The sequence below is a fragment of the Vitis vinifera genome, chromosome 14 (assembly GCF_030704535.1).
Source record: "Vitis vinifera cultivar Pinot Noir 40024 chromosome 14, ASM3070453v1".
NCBI classification, from domain to species: Eukaryota; Viridiplantae; Streptophyta; class Magnoliopsida; order Vitales; family Vitaceae; genus Vitis; species Vitis vinifera.
This window is the reverse complement of record NC_081818.1, coordinates 9,496,001-9,512,020: the sequence shown is the minus strand read 5'-3', so window position 1 is coordinate 9,512,020 and position 16,020 is coordinate 9,496,001. Positions and strand designations below refer to the sequence as shown.

Sequence of the window (16,020 nt, the reverse complement as noted above, 5' to 3'; positions counted from 1 at the left end):
TATTTTGTTTTATTTTTGAGGAGTGTTGAAGCATTTGCATGTGTTTTGCATTTATAAATTGTTGGGAGAGTGTTGATGCATACATTGTTGCTTGTGGATGTTTTATTAAGGTTAGGTAATCTTTGTTGGGAGAATTTTAAAATTGTTCTACAACACCTATTCACCCCCCTCTAGGTGTAGTTCATTATTGAGATTCACATTTTCAATTGGTATCAGAGCAGGTTTTTAAAAGAAAAATCATTTTCGGTCCTTGAATCTCAATCATGGAACCTCATCAAGAGGGAGCTTCCATTGGGAGACCACCATTTTTAACCGGCGAAAATTATTCTCATTGGAAAGTGAGAATGCAATATTTTCTCAAAATGCAAAGTGAAAAAGTTTGGAATGCAGTTGAATTTGGTTGGTCTCCACCTAAGGTGTTGGATAGGGAAGGAAGACCAACTAATGTTATCAAGCCTAAGTTGGAATGGGATAGAGGTGACAATGAAGCTAGTGAGAACAATGCTAGAGCCATGTATTCTATCTTTAATGCCATTAGCACGGATGAATTTCGTAGGATAGCCACATGTACTTCGGCTAAGGAGGCTTGGGATATCCTCCAAGTGACTCATGAAGGTACTAATGCTGTGAAAGTGTCCAAACTTCAAATGTTAACCTCTAGGTTTGAGACAATTAGGATGGAGGATCATGAGAACTTTGGAGAGTTCTATGCAAAACTGATGGACATTGTGAATTCTAGTTTTAATCTAGGTGAGCCCATCCCTAATTCCAAAGTGGTTAGAAAAATTCTAAGATCTCTTCCGGAGAGATTTAGAGCAAAAGTCACTGCCATTGAAGAGTCCAAGGATGTGGATTCCTTGAAAGTGGATGAACTTGTGGGTTCACTCCAAACCTTTGAAATGACTCTTGGATCACCTAGGAAATCAAAGGGCATTGCCTTGAATGCCATTAAAGAGGAGTCCTTAGGTTCCGAAGGTGAGGGTAATGAGAAAATGTCGGATGGAGAGGTTGCTAGATTTGCTAGAAAATTCAAAAAATACATGAAGTTCAGGAAATATAAGAAGAAGTCCAATGAAGATGCTAGAAAATGGAATAATTCAATGGGTAAATCAAATGTAAAAGACAAAAAGAAAGACAAGAGTGTCAAAAAGGACCTTGAGGTTGAATGCTTCAAGTGTGGAGGAAAGGGACACTATGCCACAGAATGTCCCTCAAAGAAAAAAGGAAAGAAAGCCATGCAAGTCACTTGGAGTGACTCAGAATCATGTCAATCTAGTGAAAAAGAATCCAATGCTAGTGAGGAATGCACTAATTTCACAGCTTTTATGGCAAGCGTCATTGATGAACCACTCAAAAAGGAGGTACTTAGTGAGTCTTGTGAGTCAAGTGACTCAAATGGTGATGAGATGAGTTTTGACTCTGCATATGAGACTTTGTACAAGGAGTGCTTAAGTCTCAAACAGGAACAAGTTGAGTGGAAGACTTCTAAAAGGAGTTTAATCAGTGAGATTAAAACTCTAAAGGGAGAGAAAAAATCTTTGCTAGATAAGATTGCCTTTCTTGAGGGCGAACACTTTGACATGAAGAAAAAGTGTGATGAATTGAAGAGTGAAACTCAAGTGTTTAAAAATGAGTTGAGTCTTAGGAAAGAAGAGTCACATCCTAGCTCTAAAAGACTTAGTGATTTGATCAATTTAGGGAGGAAATCATTTGATAAAAGAGGCTTAGGTTTTGTTGATGAAGCTACCACTCCAAGTAGTGGTAAAACAATTTTTGTCAAGTCTTGTGAAGAAGTAGTCCCTAAGAAAATTCCTCCAAAACTGAAACTTCATTGCACTCATTGCACTAAAATGGGACACACCATGGATAGATGTTATGCTAGGATGTTTGAGAGTTTCCAAAGAAAGTTGACCAACCTAATGAATGAATCATTCACTTTGAGAAATAGGTTGTTACAAGGAGGCAAGAGAGTGTTCATGAAAGATTCAAATGTCCCTCATTATAGTGGCTTCCAAGGAAGCACTTCAAATGGAATGACCAAAGTCACAAATGTAAAACAAATATGGGTGAAAAAGAGTGAGCTTAATTGCCTTGTTGTTCACACTGCACTTAGAGCTAGTGAGTTACACTCATGGTATTTTGATAGTGGTTGTTCACGTCATATGACAGGTAATAGATCATTCTTCACTAATTTCACTGAATTTGATGGAGGAAATGTGACTTTTGGTGATGGCAATGTTGCTAGTGTGAAAGGGAAAGGCACAATTTGTGCTCCCGGGATCCCTAACCTTGAAGAGGTTTTGTATGTGGAAGGACTGAAAGCTAACTTGATTAGCATTAGTCAAATATGTGACAAGAAGTTCAATGTTCAATTTTCACAAAATTTATGTAAAGTGTTTGATTTGAATGGAAATTGTGTGATGATTGGTTTGAGAACTTCTGATAATTGCTATGCTGTTTGTCAAAATCCTTCTACCTCTTTTTCTTCTTCTCTTGTGTGTGGTAGTTCAAAAATTGAATCAATCGATTTGTGGCACCGTAGGTTGGGTCATTTGAACTACCGTGACTTGATGAAGGTTGCAAATAATGAAGTCATCAAAGGGATTCCTAAGCTTGGAAAACCCTCTAATCCTATTTGTGGTCCTTGTCAAAAGGGAAAACAAACAAGGAGTACACATAAGAGAGTTGATGAAATTTTGACCTCTAAACCTTTAGAACTCTTACATATGGACCTCATGGGACCAATGAGAACTGAGAGTTTAGGGGGCAAGAAATACATTTTGGTGATGGTTGATGACTATTCTAGGTATGCATGGGTTGCATTCCTAAGAGATAAGAGTGAGGCATTCATAAATTTCAAGGACATTGGTTTGAAAATTCAAAATGAAAAAGGGCATCCCATTGAAAGAATTAGGAGTGATAGGGGGAGAGAATTTGACAATTCAAATTTTTTTGAATTTTGTCATTCTCTAGGAATCAAACATGAGTTTTCCGCTCCTAGAACACCTCAACAAAATGGGGTAGTTGAGAGAAAAAATCGTGTCCTTCAAGAAATGGCCCGAACAATGCTAAATCAGCATGAACTCCCTACACATTTTTGGGCTGAAGCCATCAACACAGCTTGCTATACTTCCAATAGAACTCACATGCGTCCTCATACTAGGAAGACTTGTTATGAGTTGTGGAAAGGTAAGAAACCCAGTGTGAAGTACTTTAGGGTGTTTGGAAGTAGATGCTATGTCTTGAAAGATCATGAAAATCTTGGAAAGTTTGAATCCAAGAGTGAAGAAGGGATATTCTTAGGATATTCCTCCAAAAGTCGGGCATATAGAGTATACATTTTGAGTTCAAAATGTATGGTGGAATCAATCAATGTGATTGTGGATGATATGGGATCAAGGTCAAGAGAGTGTGATGATGATAGAATTGATGTGTCAAAAGATATTGAAGTGATTGAAGAAAAATCTGAAGATGAAAAGTTAAGTGAAGATGAAGAAAAGAAAGATGAGCAAGGAAAGAAAGGAGATAGGGGGAGAATTGAGCCATCAAAGAAAAATAAGTCAAGGGTACCTAAGAACCATCCTTTGAGCAATGTGATTGGGAACTATGAGGATAGCATGGTAACAAGAAGACAATCCAAGCTAAATGAGGTAAGCTATGTTTGCTATACCTCCCAAATTGAACCAAAAAATGTTGAAGAAGCCTTGAATGATGAAGCTTGGGTAGATGCTCTTCATGAAGAGCTAAATCAATTTTCTAGAAATGATGTTTGGTTCTTAGTGCCTAGACCAAAAGATGTGAATGTCATTGGAACAAAATGGATTTTCAAAAATAAGATGGATGAAAATGGTGTGATTGTGAGAAATAAAGCTAGGTTAGTTGCTCAAGGGTTCAAGCAAATTGAGGGAATTGATTTTGATGAAACTTTTGCTCCAGTTGCAAGACTTGAATCCATTCGAATACTCTTAGCTGTAGCTTGTGTATGGAAATTTAAATTGTTTCAAATGGATGTCAAGAGTGCCTTTCTAAATGGGATCCTTAATGAAGAAGTGTATGTGGAGCAACCCAAAGGGTTTCAAGACCCTAGGTATCCAAATCATGTCTATAGACTTAGAAAAGCTCTCTATGGTTTAAAGCAAGCTCCTAGAGCTTGGCATGAAAGACTCACATCCTATCTTCTTAAGAAAGGATTCATGAGAGGGGGAGCTGATCGAACATTGTTCATTAGAAGAAATGATGAAGTGTTCTTGGTAGCACAAATCTATGTGGATGACATTGTGTTTGGCTCTACCTCCAATGAGTGCGCTTTAGATTTTGCCAAAGAGATGAAAAGTGAGTTTGAGATGAGCATGGTAGGAGAATTGACCTATTTTCTTGGTTTCCAAGTGAAACAACTCAAGGATGGGATTTTCCTATCCCAATCCAAGTACGCAAGGGAACTTGTCAAAAAGTTTGGGCTTGAGTCAACTAAACATTTTAGGACACCAATGCCAACCAACCTAAAGCTAAGTAAGGATGAATCCGGGAAAGGGGTAGAGGAAACATTGTATAGGAGCATGATTGGTAGTCTCTTGTACCTCACTGCTAGTAGACCGGACATAGCTTTTAGTGTTGGAGTGTGTGCTAGGTATCAGGCATGTCCTAAGGAATCTCATCTCATAGCTCTTAAGCGTATCATTAGGTACATTGCTGGTACTTTAGAGCTGGGTCTTTGGTATCCATTTGACACGCATTCTGATGTAGCTTGCTACACTGATGCCGATTGGGCTGGAAATGTGGATGATAGAAAAAGCACTTCAGGTGGTTGTTTCTATATTGGAAATTGTTTGGTTGCTTGGATGAGTAAGAAGCAAAACTCTGTTTCGCTTTCCACAGCTGAAGCGGAATACATTGCTGCCGGTAGTTGTTGTTCCCAACTTTTGTGGATCAAGCAAATGTTGAGAGACTATGGGATTGATCAAGGAACCATGGTAGTGTTTTGTGACAATACTAGTGCAATCAACATCTCCAAGAACCCTGTTCTGCACTCTAGAACAAAACACATTGACATTAGACATCATTTCATTCGTGACTTAGTAGAAGACAAAGTGGTGTCATTGGAATATGTTCCAACTGAGGGTCAAATTGCTGATATTCTTACTAAACCTTTGGATGTGTCTAGGTTTGAATCACTTAGAAAGTCCATAGGTTTATGCACAGTCAATTGACTTTCTCTAGAACCTGTCTAGGACTCCTTCTTGCATATCCTTGAGTCCTAGTTGTCTTCCTTTGTTCCTAACTTTAATCAAGTTGATGTCCTTTTGTTTTGGTTCAATCATTTCTTCATTTTTCCATAAATTTTCAACATTTGTTGAGTTCATGAGAGTGACATGCTTACTCTTTTGTTTAAGAGTTAAATTGACTCTTAATGATCTTAAATGCTTCAAGATGTTTTTATCTCCATGGCTTGATTGGTAAACATGATATTGAATCCTTGCTATTTTGATTTGATTAGATAAACCTCAAAAGGTTAGCTTCATTTCTTTTAAGTGAGTAATAGCTCATGGTTGAATCTTGTGATTACATAAATTGTGAGTAATGTTCTTTATAGTCTAAATGCAAACTTATGTTTATCTAATGAGCATTAAAAAGTGAGTAAAGTCATCCAGAATATCCTTGAGTGTTTAAGATTATTCTTCCTTGATTGTTTGCCCTCTCTTTGAAATTAAAAAAAAAAAAAAAAAAAAAATATTAAGTTTCCCAGAATGGTTATGGCTCCTTGGCAATGTTTCAAGGGTTAAAAAGCCTCCATTGCAAGAGTGGGACATCCCATATGTTGTTATGTTGTAAAGGCCACCTTAGTGATCCTCAAATTTAAAATAAAAAAAAAAAAAAAAAAATGATCCTAAGAGTGAAGCTCATGTTTGTGAAATCATTTCAATGCTCAATGTGAAAAACAAATGTTGTATGATTTTTTTTGGGATGTGAATAAGCCGTGTTAAACAGAAATCCGGCCAAGAGAGGTGCAAATTGACTTCTTGGAATATTATCTTGAATTTCTCTAGGAAGGAAGTGTGTCTTGAAAATGATTTTTTGCTTTATGGGTGGATATAGGTTTATAAGTGGAAAGAAATTAACATACTCACTATTTTATGGCGTCATGAGTAAGTCTTCTTTGAGCTTAAACATACTTGTTAGAATGTTGATAATCATTTGTTTTTTACCTATTCATTTAATAAATTTGGAAGGTTCTTCAATCTTTGTGTTTATTAATTTTGTTTAAAGTTAAGCTCTTGGTAGCATTCTTGTTCAATATGAATCAATTCTAACTCATTGATTGAAAGATAAGTATGTCATCCTATTGAATCTTAGCTATGGTGAATCAAATTTTCAATGTTTGGAAAGCTTGTTGGACTTCTTGTGTTTTTATTGTAGATTTTTTGCCTAAGTCATTTTTCAGTAGGGTGTCGATCGATCTGCTGAATGTGTGGATCGATCCACTGTGTGCACAGTCTTGTCACCGAGAGCCCTTGAACGATGTGTCGATCGATCCACCAAGATCGATACCATTTGACTCCAACACTTAGAAATTTTTTGTGAAAAGTTTCCTGCAGTTGCATAAGTTTGTTCCTTCACCGAGAGCTCTTGAACGATGTGTGGATCGATCCACCAAGATCGATACCACTTATGCATTTGTGTCAAATTCCATTTCTGCCCTCATCTGGTTCAACTCCTTTGGTTTAATGAATCAGGGGTATTTTCGTAATTTTTTTTATATTTAAAAAAAAAAAAAAAAAAAATTTCAAAATTTCAAAATCCCTAAACATGTTTTCTTTGTTTTGTGTGAAAATTTCCAATTGTGTCCTCAAATGGTTATACTCATGGGTTAAATGGATGAGGGGCATTTTGGTAATTAAAAGTAAAAAAAAAAAAAAAAAAACTCAAAAACCCCAAATCTGGTTACTGGTTACTCGTCTCATTCATTTCTTTCCAAGCCCTAGGGTTTTCGTTCCAGAGAAGAACCCTTCGTCTCTTTTATTCGCCGTCGTTTGGTTCGTTCCGGCCGTTGTCACCGGAAATCTTCGCCGTGCACAGCTCTCATTCTCGTTTCTGTCTGCTGTCGGCATTTCGGTGTACTGTAAGCTCATCTTGTCTCATTGTTTTTCTCTCTGTTTGTCGCCTGTTTGTCGCTGGACTGCAACTCCATTTCCGTTAGTGGGCATTCGTTCCAGCTTTTCTTGTGGTATCACTGATCTGATATCTTCCCCGTCAAAGGATTGCTGATCTGGTAGCCCTTGGTCGTCACAGCTTTTCTCGTGTGTACAGGTTGGTTTTTCTTCCATTGGTGTTGTTGGTTAGTTTTTGTGTGAGATTTTCTCACAGTAGGCTATTTGGGTGGATTATTTGGGAAATATGCCTCCAAAATGTCGTAAAAGCAAAGCCCCTGTTAAAGGGTCATCCTCTAGAACCTCAAAAGGTGCTCGAGATGAAAATTTATCCATCATTCCTTCTATCCAGCCTCCCAGTATCCCCAAGGCTCCTGCAAAAACTTCAATTGATGGGATTCCCTTCAATGCGTTCCCGGCAAAATTATGTAGAGACCAGTACACTAAGGTTTATCGTCAGAGGTCTCTTGTTCTTGAGAGACAACTTCATTTAGAATCCTTTCTCGACACACCAATTCCAGACCTATTTGTAGAACTAGGATGGCTTCCTCTAGCAAACTTCACTGGGTCTGCTTGTGCTCCTATTGTCCGAATGTTCTATTCGAACATTATTGAGCATGACTTGGATCAGTCCTACCTCCAATCAAGTCTTTTTGGAATTGTTGTTAAAGTCACCCCTAAGATAATTGCTGAAGTCTTAGGCATCCCGTTGGTTCAAGCACCCTCTGTGAGTGATTTGGAAATCACCTCTGACCTGTTGGATAGAGTGTCTATTGACTTATGGGGAGAGGTCCGAGGTCAGCTAGGCTCAGGGGTGCACACTGGTGGTTTATCTCGTCCTGCTTGGGTGTTAGCTACTTTTCTATCATTCTCAGTTTATCCCTCCTCTCATCGGGCAAACATTTGTAAGAATGGTTGCATTCTCTTGTCTCGTATCCTTCATCGGGAACCCATCAATCTAGCATCTTGCATTTTAGATGAGATGATTTTTCGAGGTGATCCTACAGTGTCTAAGAAGGAGGTTCTTCCCTTTGGCATTTTGATCACACAAATCTGCCAAAGGGCTGGAGTTGTATTTCCTGTCAATTCTCCTTTTCTTATGCCAATGGGTCCCATTGATACCTCGTCTTGGAATCGACGTCAAGGACAGATTAAGGGTGCTCTTGGTTCTAAGAAGAAGGTGTGCCATAGTAGAGCCAAGAGAAAATTTGGTGAAAGTGACGCTGATTCAGATGTAGATTCCACTGTCCTAGCTGAAATTTGTGCTAGGTTTGATGCTTTGGATGAAAAGATTTCTGCTCAATCCACCTTATTGTCTGAGCAGATTTCTCAACTTCAATCTTATATGGAGAGAGGTTTCTCTCTAATTGATGGACAAATGCTTTGCAACATGGATCAGCTGCACGCTCTTGAAGATTTTGTCCATAAGCATCTCTCTTAGCCAAGTAGCAGCTAGTTATCATTTTTTGGACAGCTCCTTGTCTTGTGTAATTTGCTTATCATGTTCATTTTGATCAACTTATGTACATGGCTTATTTTGGACAACTCTTTGTCTCATTCTGGGACAAAAAGGGGGAGACATTTTACACTTGACAATTGACATGATCATGACATTGTGTTTTGTGCTTTGGATATTTGATATGTTGATCATGATCATATTGTTTTGTATTTGTGGTTATTGGACATGGTTATTTTGACTCATGAATGTTATTTTGACTCATGGATATATTGATTATCTTTAGGCAAATGATATATGTGGATATCTATGTGTTAATTTATTCAAATCTTGTGGAAGTGCCTTGGAATATGTACAGGTGCTACTAATGCTTTTCTTGAGATTTATTTGCAGGTATTGTAGTACCTAGGTTGTGGTTTTGAGTGAGTGAGGGGTCTTGTATGAGAGTTGGGTGGGGCTTACTTACTTGTACTCATTCGTGTTGTAAAGGGTTTTGTCCCAGAATTGCCAAAGGGGGAGATTGTGAGTGTTTAGCTAGGTTGGCAATTCCGGACAAAATTCCTAAGTGTCCCCTAACTCGGCTTTCCTATTCCTATTCGGACTACTTGACTTTGAAGACTAAGACTTTGCTAAGAGGCCAAGGTATGTAGTCGAGTGTGGAGTGATTGGGTGTGAATCAACCCGGTTTTTAATCTTTAAAATGTGTTAGAAAGTTGGGAAAAATGGTTTTTGGTGCAAGGCTTTTATTCCTCTGTTTCTGGATCGATCCAGGTGTAGGGGTGGATCTATCCAACTAATGTTTTTTTGATCAAATCTCAGCCATTAGATTAAGGGTTTCTTTTTACACTTTAAAAACCCAATCTTCACTCATTTTCTGGGTAGAGAGACTGCTGAAAACGTGGGGAGAGCAGCCACACTCCTAAGTGTTCTTCATTTCTCATTTTTGCTTTCCTAAGTTGGGGTTTTTGATTGCAAAGAAAATCAACTTCTCTTAATGTTTTCAAAACTTGTTTTCAATGGATTTTCTTGAGCAATAAATGGGTTGATTCATTCTTTCATTCACATCTAAATCTCTCATTCTATTTGGGTTGTGCAAAAACCCATTTTCTTCTTGTGTGGATTCAAGAAGAGGCCGAGATTGAGCTTGGTGCGGACTCCAAGTGTGCTCCAAAAGGAGAAGCTGAAAATGAAGGTACTAGTCAAGTATTCCGGGAAGGATTGGTTGGCTTGAGCTAGGTAAAACCTTGTACTCAGTTTTTTATTCTTCATAGTGGAGTTTTCAATCGGTGATAGGCCCGTGGTTTTTGATCTCTTCGGAGGTTTTCCACGTTAAAAATCTGGTGTTCATTGTCTCTTTCTCTCACTCTATATTTTGTTTTATTTTTGAGGAGTGTTGAAGCATTTGCATGTGTTTTGCATTTATAAATTGTTGGGAGAGTGTTGATGCATACATTGTTGCTTGTGGATGTTTTATTAAGGTTAGGTAATCTTTGTTGGGAGAATTTTAAAATTGTTCTACAACACCTATTCACCCCCCTCTAGGTGTAGTTCATTATTGAGATTCACATTTTCAGATTGCTTTCTACAAATTACAACACATGGTACTTCTATGTTTGCCAAACCTCACAAGCTTCAATTCAGGGGGCTATATATTCTCATTCCCATCCTTGGAGCATATGGTGGTGGAAGAATGCCCCAAGATGAAAATTTTCTCTCCAAGCCTCGTAACTACACCAAAGCTAGAAAGAGTAGAAGTGGCAGATGATGAGTGGCATTGGCATAATGATCTAAATACCACAATCCATAATTTGTTTAAAAAGACACATGGTATGTATTGATTCCCCAATCTTAGTTACAAAGGATGATTTAATATTTTCTTTACTTGCTATGAATGATTACAGTGTGACTATTAGAGAGACCATCAAATATGAAAGAATTTTACCTTTCAGTGTCTTTAGATTTTTCATACCTATCCTCGATTTTCTGTTTGTTTTTCTATATTTAAATGATATATCGATCCCCTATTAAGTTGCCATGCTCCTTGCCAGCCAGTACTTATTTTATGTGCAATCAAGCTAGGATGTACTGTATCATTTTTTTTAGTATTATATTAAGTTATTGTGATACAAGTATTTTCATGATGCAAGACTTTTATTAGATTCCTCAAGTGCAATTTATACTTGACATGTTGTTATACCAATTAGCAACCATTAAAATGAAAGCTTGTGACTATTTTTTTAAATATTATCCTATAATCAAAGGAAATGATATTGTCAAATGTTCTTTTATTCTATTTTGAAAAAAAAAAAACAAAGTAGTTTCGAAAACCTCTCTTGAAACCACAAAACCATTAACTAGTAATTGGGTTCTGCAATTTGTGTATAGAGTGAAAAACTAGGTGAGGATCGATCACCTATTGCTAGGATCTTTTGTTACCTTTCAAATGCTAGATGCTTTGTGATCTTTTGATGCTGAGATGAGTGAATTTCCCTGATTTGAGGATGCCATCTGACCTTCTAAATGGCAGAGATGTATGATTTCCATATGCCAAAGGTTGTCTTATCTTCCAATCCTAAGATATATTGATTGCTTAATAGTATGATGTTAATTCCCGATGTCATGTAGTAAGGAGGCCAAGATAATTGTGGACTTGGATTGGCCAAACTCTATTGCTAATACTAATTATTTTGAGATAATACTTATTCAGTTAAGTTATTATCATGTTGAATTGATTATTTTGTTAATTATAGACTATTAAACTTAAATTGGTATTTTCTAATTCGATCAAATATAATATATGATATATTTGCCGTCACTAGTAATTGTAATATGTTTATTTAACCTTTTTAAACACCCATAATGATTTATTTATGTTTTTTTTAGGTAATGTTGAGGTTGAGATTGTGGAATTAGGAGTTGGTTCAACATTATGATTATGCCATTTTTGGTTCTTGGGAATGTTACCGTGGCTGAATTTCTAACCATGCTAATGCAGTATGTATCACTTTATCTCAGTCTATTTGGTTATATTTTAGGTTTATATAGTTGGATGGTATGCTATTTACACTACAACAAAATTTTACATTTTGCTACCATAATTTTATGCAGAAATAAATTTTTATGGAAAAAATATGATTTTTGTAATTTTTTTTATGATAAAAAAGATTTTTTTAAAGATGAAATTTGTACTCATGAAAAAATATTATATTTAACCACATCATATATCCATAACAAATGATTTTCCATAAGATTTTGACATGAATTTTGTCTTGAATTATACCATATTAAAATTAAGCCTAATTTAAGTTACTTTAATATTAATTTCACACAAATTAATTAGAAAAAATGGTCTTAAGCATATCAGGTGGCAAATATATTTTTCACATGTCATGTGATTTTAGAAAAATCAATAATTATTTTTTGGATTTAATCAAGCATTTTTTTTTTAATATATATACACATAGATCATTTAATGTTAAACATTGTAAACTCAAATCTACTTATATTCCTTGAATTTTTTCTCTGCAACCAAACATGGGTGTTTTCCGAAGAAACCTAGCGCTTCTACACACATGGCGGTGGTGAAAGCAGAGAGAGAAGTGTCACAGATGTTGATGGAGTTGGGTTGTCGGTGCTCTCCTCGTAGCCCTTTTACTATGGCAATGAATCCAATGATTTCGCTCTTCGATCACAGCAACAAACCCTGCCACCATGTGAAGGTATTTTCTTTTACCGTTTGTTTGGTTTCTAAGAAAATCGAGCAAAAGAAAAGAAAAGTGAAAGTGAGGTGGTTAGTCTCAGATGAGAAGAGGGTTCCTTTTTCATTTCCTACATTTTCTCATTAACCAATTACATGGTTTGATTTGAAATTTTGTGCATTTTGGTATTTGAATTTTGAATTTTTCTCAATCAAAGAATTAGTTTTGTTTTATTAAATTTTCTCGAAAAGATGAACTCCAACTTGAGAGTTGAACCTAAATAAGAATCACTTTTTTAATTGTTGAAAGGATTGAAATTTTATAGCTAATTATTATTTTATTATAATTAGTTTTGCAATTAATTATGTTTTTATTATAATTGGTTTAGATTATTGAACGATTTTGTCATAATTATGAGCATAGAGTTACTCCATTGAGCTTGCTTTCATTGGTTGAATGACAAATTAGACTTGAAATTGATGCAACTATTTGTGTTTCAGCTTCTCATTATATATTTGCCTTTGACATTTTGCCCAAATATTTCAAATAAATGTTATGTTTTTTTTTGCAAATTATATATTTATTTATTGCTTACAAGTTAAAAGTCTCATGTGGAAGCGGCTGGATGATGATATTGACTCTTTTATGACTCATGTTTTGCCAATTTAAGATCTTATGTTGTGTTGTTATTGCACTGCTAAGTGGGTTTTTTGTTTTTGAATGAATATTCAACTTTGAAGGAATTGACTATTGAGTGTGCATGTTAAGTATGCTTTTTTAGATTTTTGTTGTTATTAGCCATAGGTCCTCAATGAAGCAGTTACTGATTGTACTTCTCATAAATTTTGGACCTTTAATCTTGCAAAAGGTTCAAGGTTTTTTTCTTTTTATTAATTATTATTTTCTGACTTTTAGCTATAGGCTTTGCCTAAGTTAAGACGCTTGTCTCTCTTTTAATTTAATATCCTTATGGGATTCCTTTCATCTCAACATCATTGTAGGAAGTAAGGGGATATTTTCTGTGGTCAGTGTATTCAAGGTATGATTAATTGAGTCATTAACATTTCTTTTTATTTTTCCTATTGATTATTGATGGCTTATGGTCTCAAGTTTTATATATCATGGGTGACTTTATTTATTTATTTCAATTAAACCAGTGATATATGAGATTAATGATTTGAATTCAAGAGTTCCATTTGCTCACCGTGTGGGACTTCTGTCAGATGAACTCTATAAGGTAAGTTGAGCCTCTTTCATAACCCCCTTCTCAGGTTTCTTAATGAAATATGTATATATATATATATAATGTTTTATCCCTGGTTAGTCTTCGCTGTTTGATGCGTAAGCCCTACCAATAGAAGAACTTTCTGGAGCCATGTAGTGAGGTGTTTCTCCAATTGCTTTGGTGGAATGGTGAGTTTGATTACTTGGATTAATGATTGATTTTTGGGAAGAGAGAAAAAAAGGCCATTAGAGAATCCATTTTAAAATAAGTTAAATCTGAATTCATTTGTACATTATTCTTCAACTCTGCCTTCATTTTCATGTTCTTTTTTTGGCAGAAATTGTTAGTGGAATTGTGTCCAATGTGGCCTCTGCCCTTGTGAAATGGCTATGGTCATTGAAGTCTACCACCAATATAGGTACATATCATTTACTGATCTCACGTTTAGCTTTGTCCCTCTTCTTCTTGTGGTTATTTATACCTATAGGCTGGACATTGCTCTTTGCAATTTTGTGGTTAATGGGTTTGATGGGATTTAATTTTTCAAAAATTTCTAGCTGTTCCATGATGAATTTTGAGCCTGGATATACCATGGAAACCATGTTTGATGGTAGTAAGCTCAGAGTCGAACCATACTTTCTAGAGGTATCCCCAAGTGGCGAGCTTCTAGTTTTGGACTTTCAAAACAGTACTATTTACAAGATCTCATCCCCACTCACTCGACGTAAGCTACTTTTAATATAATGGTTAGGAATTGTTATTAATTGAGTGTGTCTAGCTGAGTTCCATCTTTCTAGAAAGTTGTAGTCTTTACTTGGTTTTAATAAGTTTGCCTTAACACCCAGTTCAAGTTCCATGGTAGCTGGGCTTATGTTTTATATGGTTCAGGCAAAAAAGGTCAAGTCAGATTATATGTTATTGATTATGGTTCTACTTAGTTTCTTAGTTGTTTTGGTACAGTTCTACCTATTTTGCATATTAAAGTTGATTGATGAACTGCAGATGGTAGACCCAAGCTGGTTGTTGGCTTGCCTGAAGGGTAATCTAGGCATGTAGATGGGAAACTAAGAGAAGCAAGGATGAACCATCCAAAAGGGCTTACAGTGGATGAGAATATGGCTATCAGGAAAATCAGTACTGATGCAAGTAAACTTTAGGTATGTAAGGCATTCCCTCAATTAATGAACACAACTATCTTCTCAATCAATCATCCATGATACTCATTTTTAATTAAGATATCACCTCTTTTCGTCAATTAGAAATCTAATAACCTTGACTTTCATAACATTATTTACCTTTTTTTTTTTCACATGCCCTGTCTCTCTCTATATATATGGCGCTGTCTATTTGTGTCATAGATGGACTAAGCCATCAAATTGGTATTGAACCCAAGGATTTTATTTATGCAGGGGTTACAACATTGCTAGAGGAAAGTGGGGGCGAGGAGAAGGTCATGTTGATGGTCCAATTCAAGATACAAAGGTCTCAAATGATTTTGACAAAGTTTACATTGGAAGTAGCTGCTCTCTTATGGTTATAGACAAAGTTCTCAAATGAAAACAAATACCCATAGTTTGTCTATACAGAGTTTTTATTGTTCAGAAAGTTATTGTTGAGCAAGAAAATGTTTCTATCAACCATTTCATTTGAAATGTTAATATTGAATTTATTCGAAAAGATATTTAAAATTGAAGCAAGGGAAATGAATTAAAGATGAAACATGTGAGATGCATAAGAATAATTTTTTGTAGTAAAACATATTTCACCATCAATTTTATTTTGTGGTAAAAGGGTAATTTTTCACTATGATTTTTTTTTTTTATATAGCAAAAAATTGACCTTTGACCATGATTATTTTCATAAATAAAAAATGATATGTTGCTATAAACTTGTTTTATGGCAAAAAATAACATGTTGCTACAATTTTTTTTTTTTTTTTGTGGTGAAAAGTGGCATGTTGTCACAAATTTTGTTGTAGAAAAATTATTTATTATTGCTATAAAATTAAGTTTTATGGTTAAAAATAATTGCTCATAGATTTATAGCAACAAACTTGCAACAATAATTTTTTATAGAAAAAAATATTCTATTACAAAAAATTCTCTTTTAACCATAAATTAATTTATGGAAAAACCCCTTATTTGTTGTAGTGTTCCTACACTATTCATAGTTGTTGAAATTCCTTCATAATTGTGGATGGTTACTATTTGAGTCACATTATGAATCTCCACTTGGATCATGGTGTAAATCTCTATTTGTTGATTTATCATTGCTTATATTTGGTTGGGCTTGAAGCAATCGGGGCTTGAGGCATGAAAAGGGCATCAAATTAAAGCATAAATTTAAGGTTCTACAAGACTCATCATATGAGGACCATCAAATTTGAGATTAAGAGCTATAAGTACTAGCAACAAAACTGCTATAGGTTAAAAATATTTTTGTCAAAATCAATCCCAAACCCTAAATAAGTATAAACCCCAAGAATTATAGAAGCTA

The 16,020-nt window shown here is 35.5% G+C and overlaps 1 protein-coding gene across 5 annotated transcripts; it reads left to right on the top strand.

The window, feature by feature from the left end:
- Positions 1–64: 64 nt before the first annotated feature.
- LOC109123924 (retrovirus-related Pol polyprotein from transposon TNT 1-94) lies at positions 65–15,243 on the top strand. Of its 5 annotated transcripts, XM_019225060.2 has the most exons (9): positions 65–10,428; positions 11,485–11,595; positions 12,153–12,320; positions 13,301–13,338; positions 13,457–13,536; positions 13,624–13,712; positions 13,862–13,942; positions 14,527–14,681; positions 14,934–15,243. In XM_019225060.2, exon 1 carries the CDS (start codon positions 264–266, stop codon positions 5,205–5,207), a length of 4,944 nt encoding a protein of 1,647 aa, XP_019080605.2. In that variant the 5' UTR covers positions 65–263; the 3' UTR covers positions 5,208–10,428; positions 11,485–11,595; positions 12,153–12,320; positions 13,301–13,338; positions 13,457–13,536; positions 13,624–13,712; positions 13,862–13,942; positions 14,527–14,681; positions 14,934–15,243. The 5 variants fall into 5 exon arrangements, with proteins under 5 accessions (XP_019080605.2, XP_059598494.1, XP_059598495.1 ...); XM_059742511.1 differs by lacking the exon at positions 13,301–13,338; XM_059742512.1 differs by lacking the exon at positions 14,527–14,681.
- The last annotated feature ends 777 nt before the right edge of the window (positions 15,244–16,020 follow it).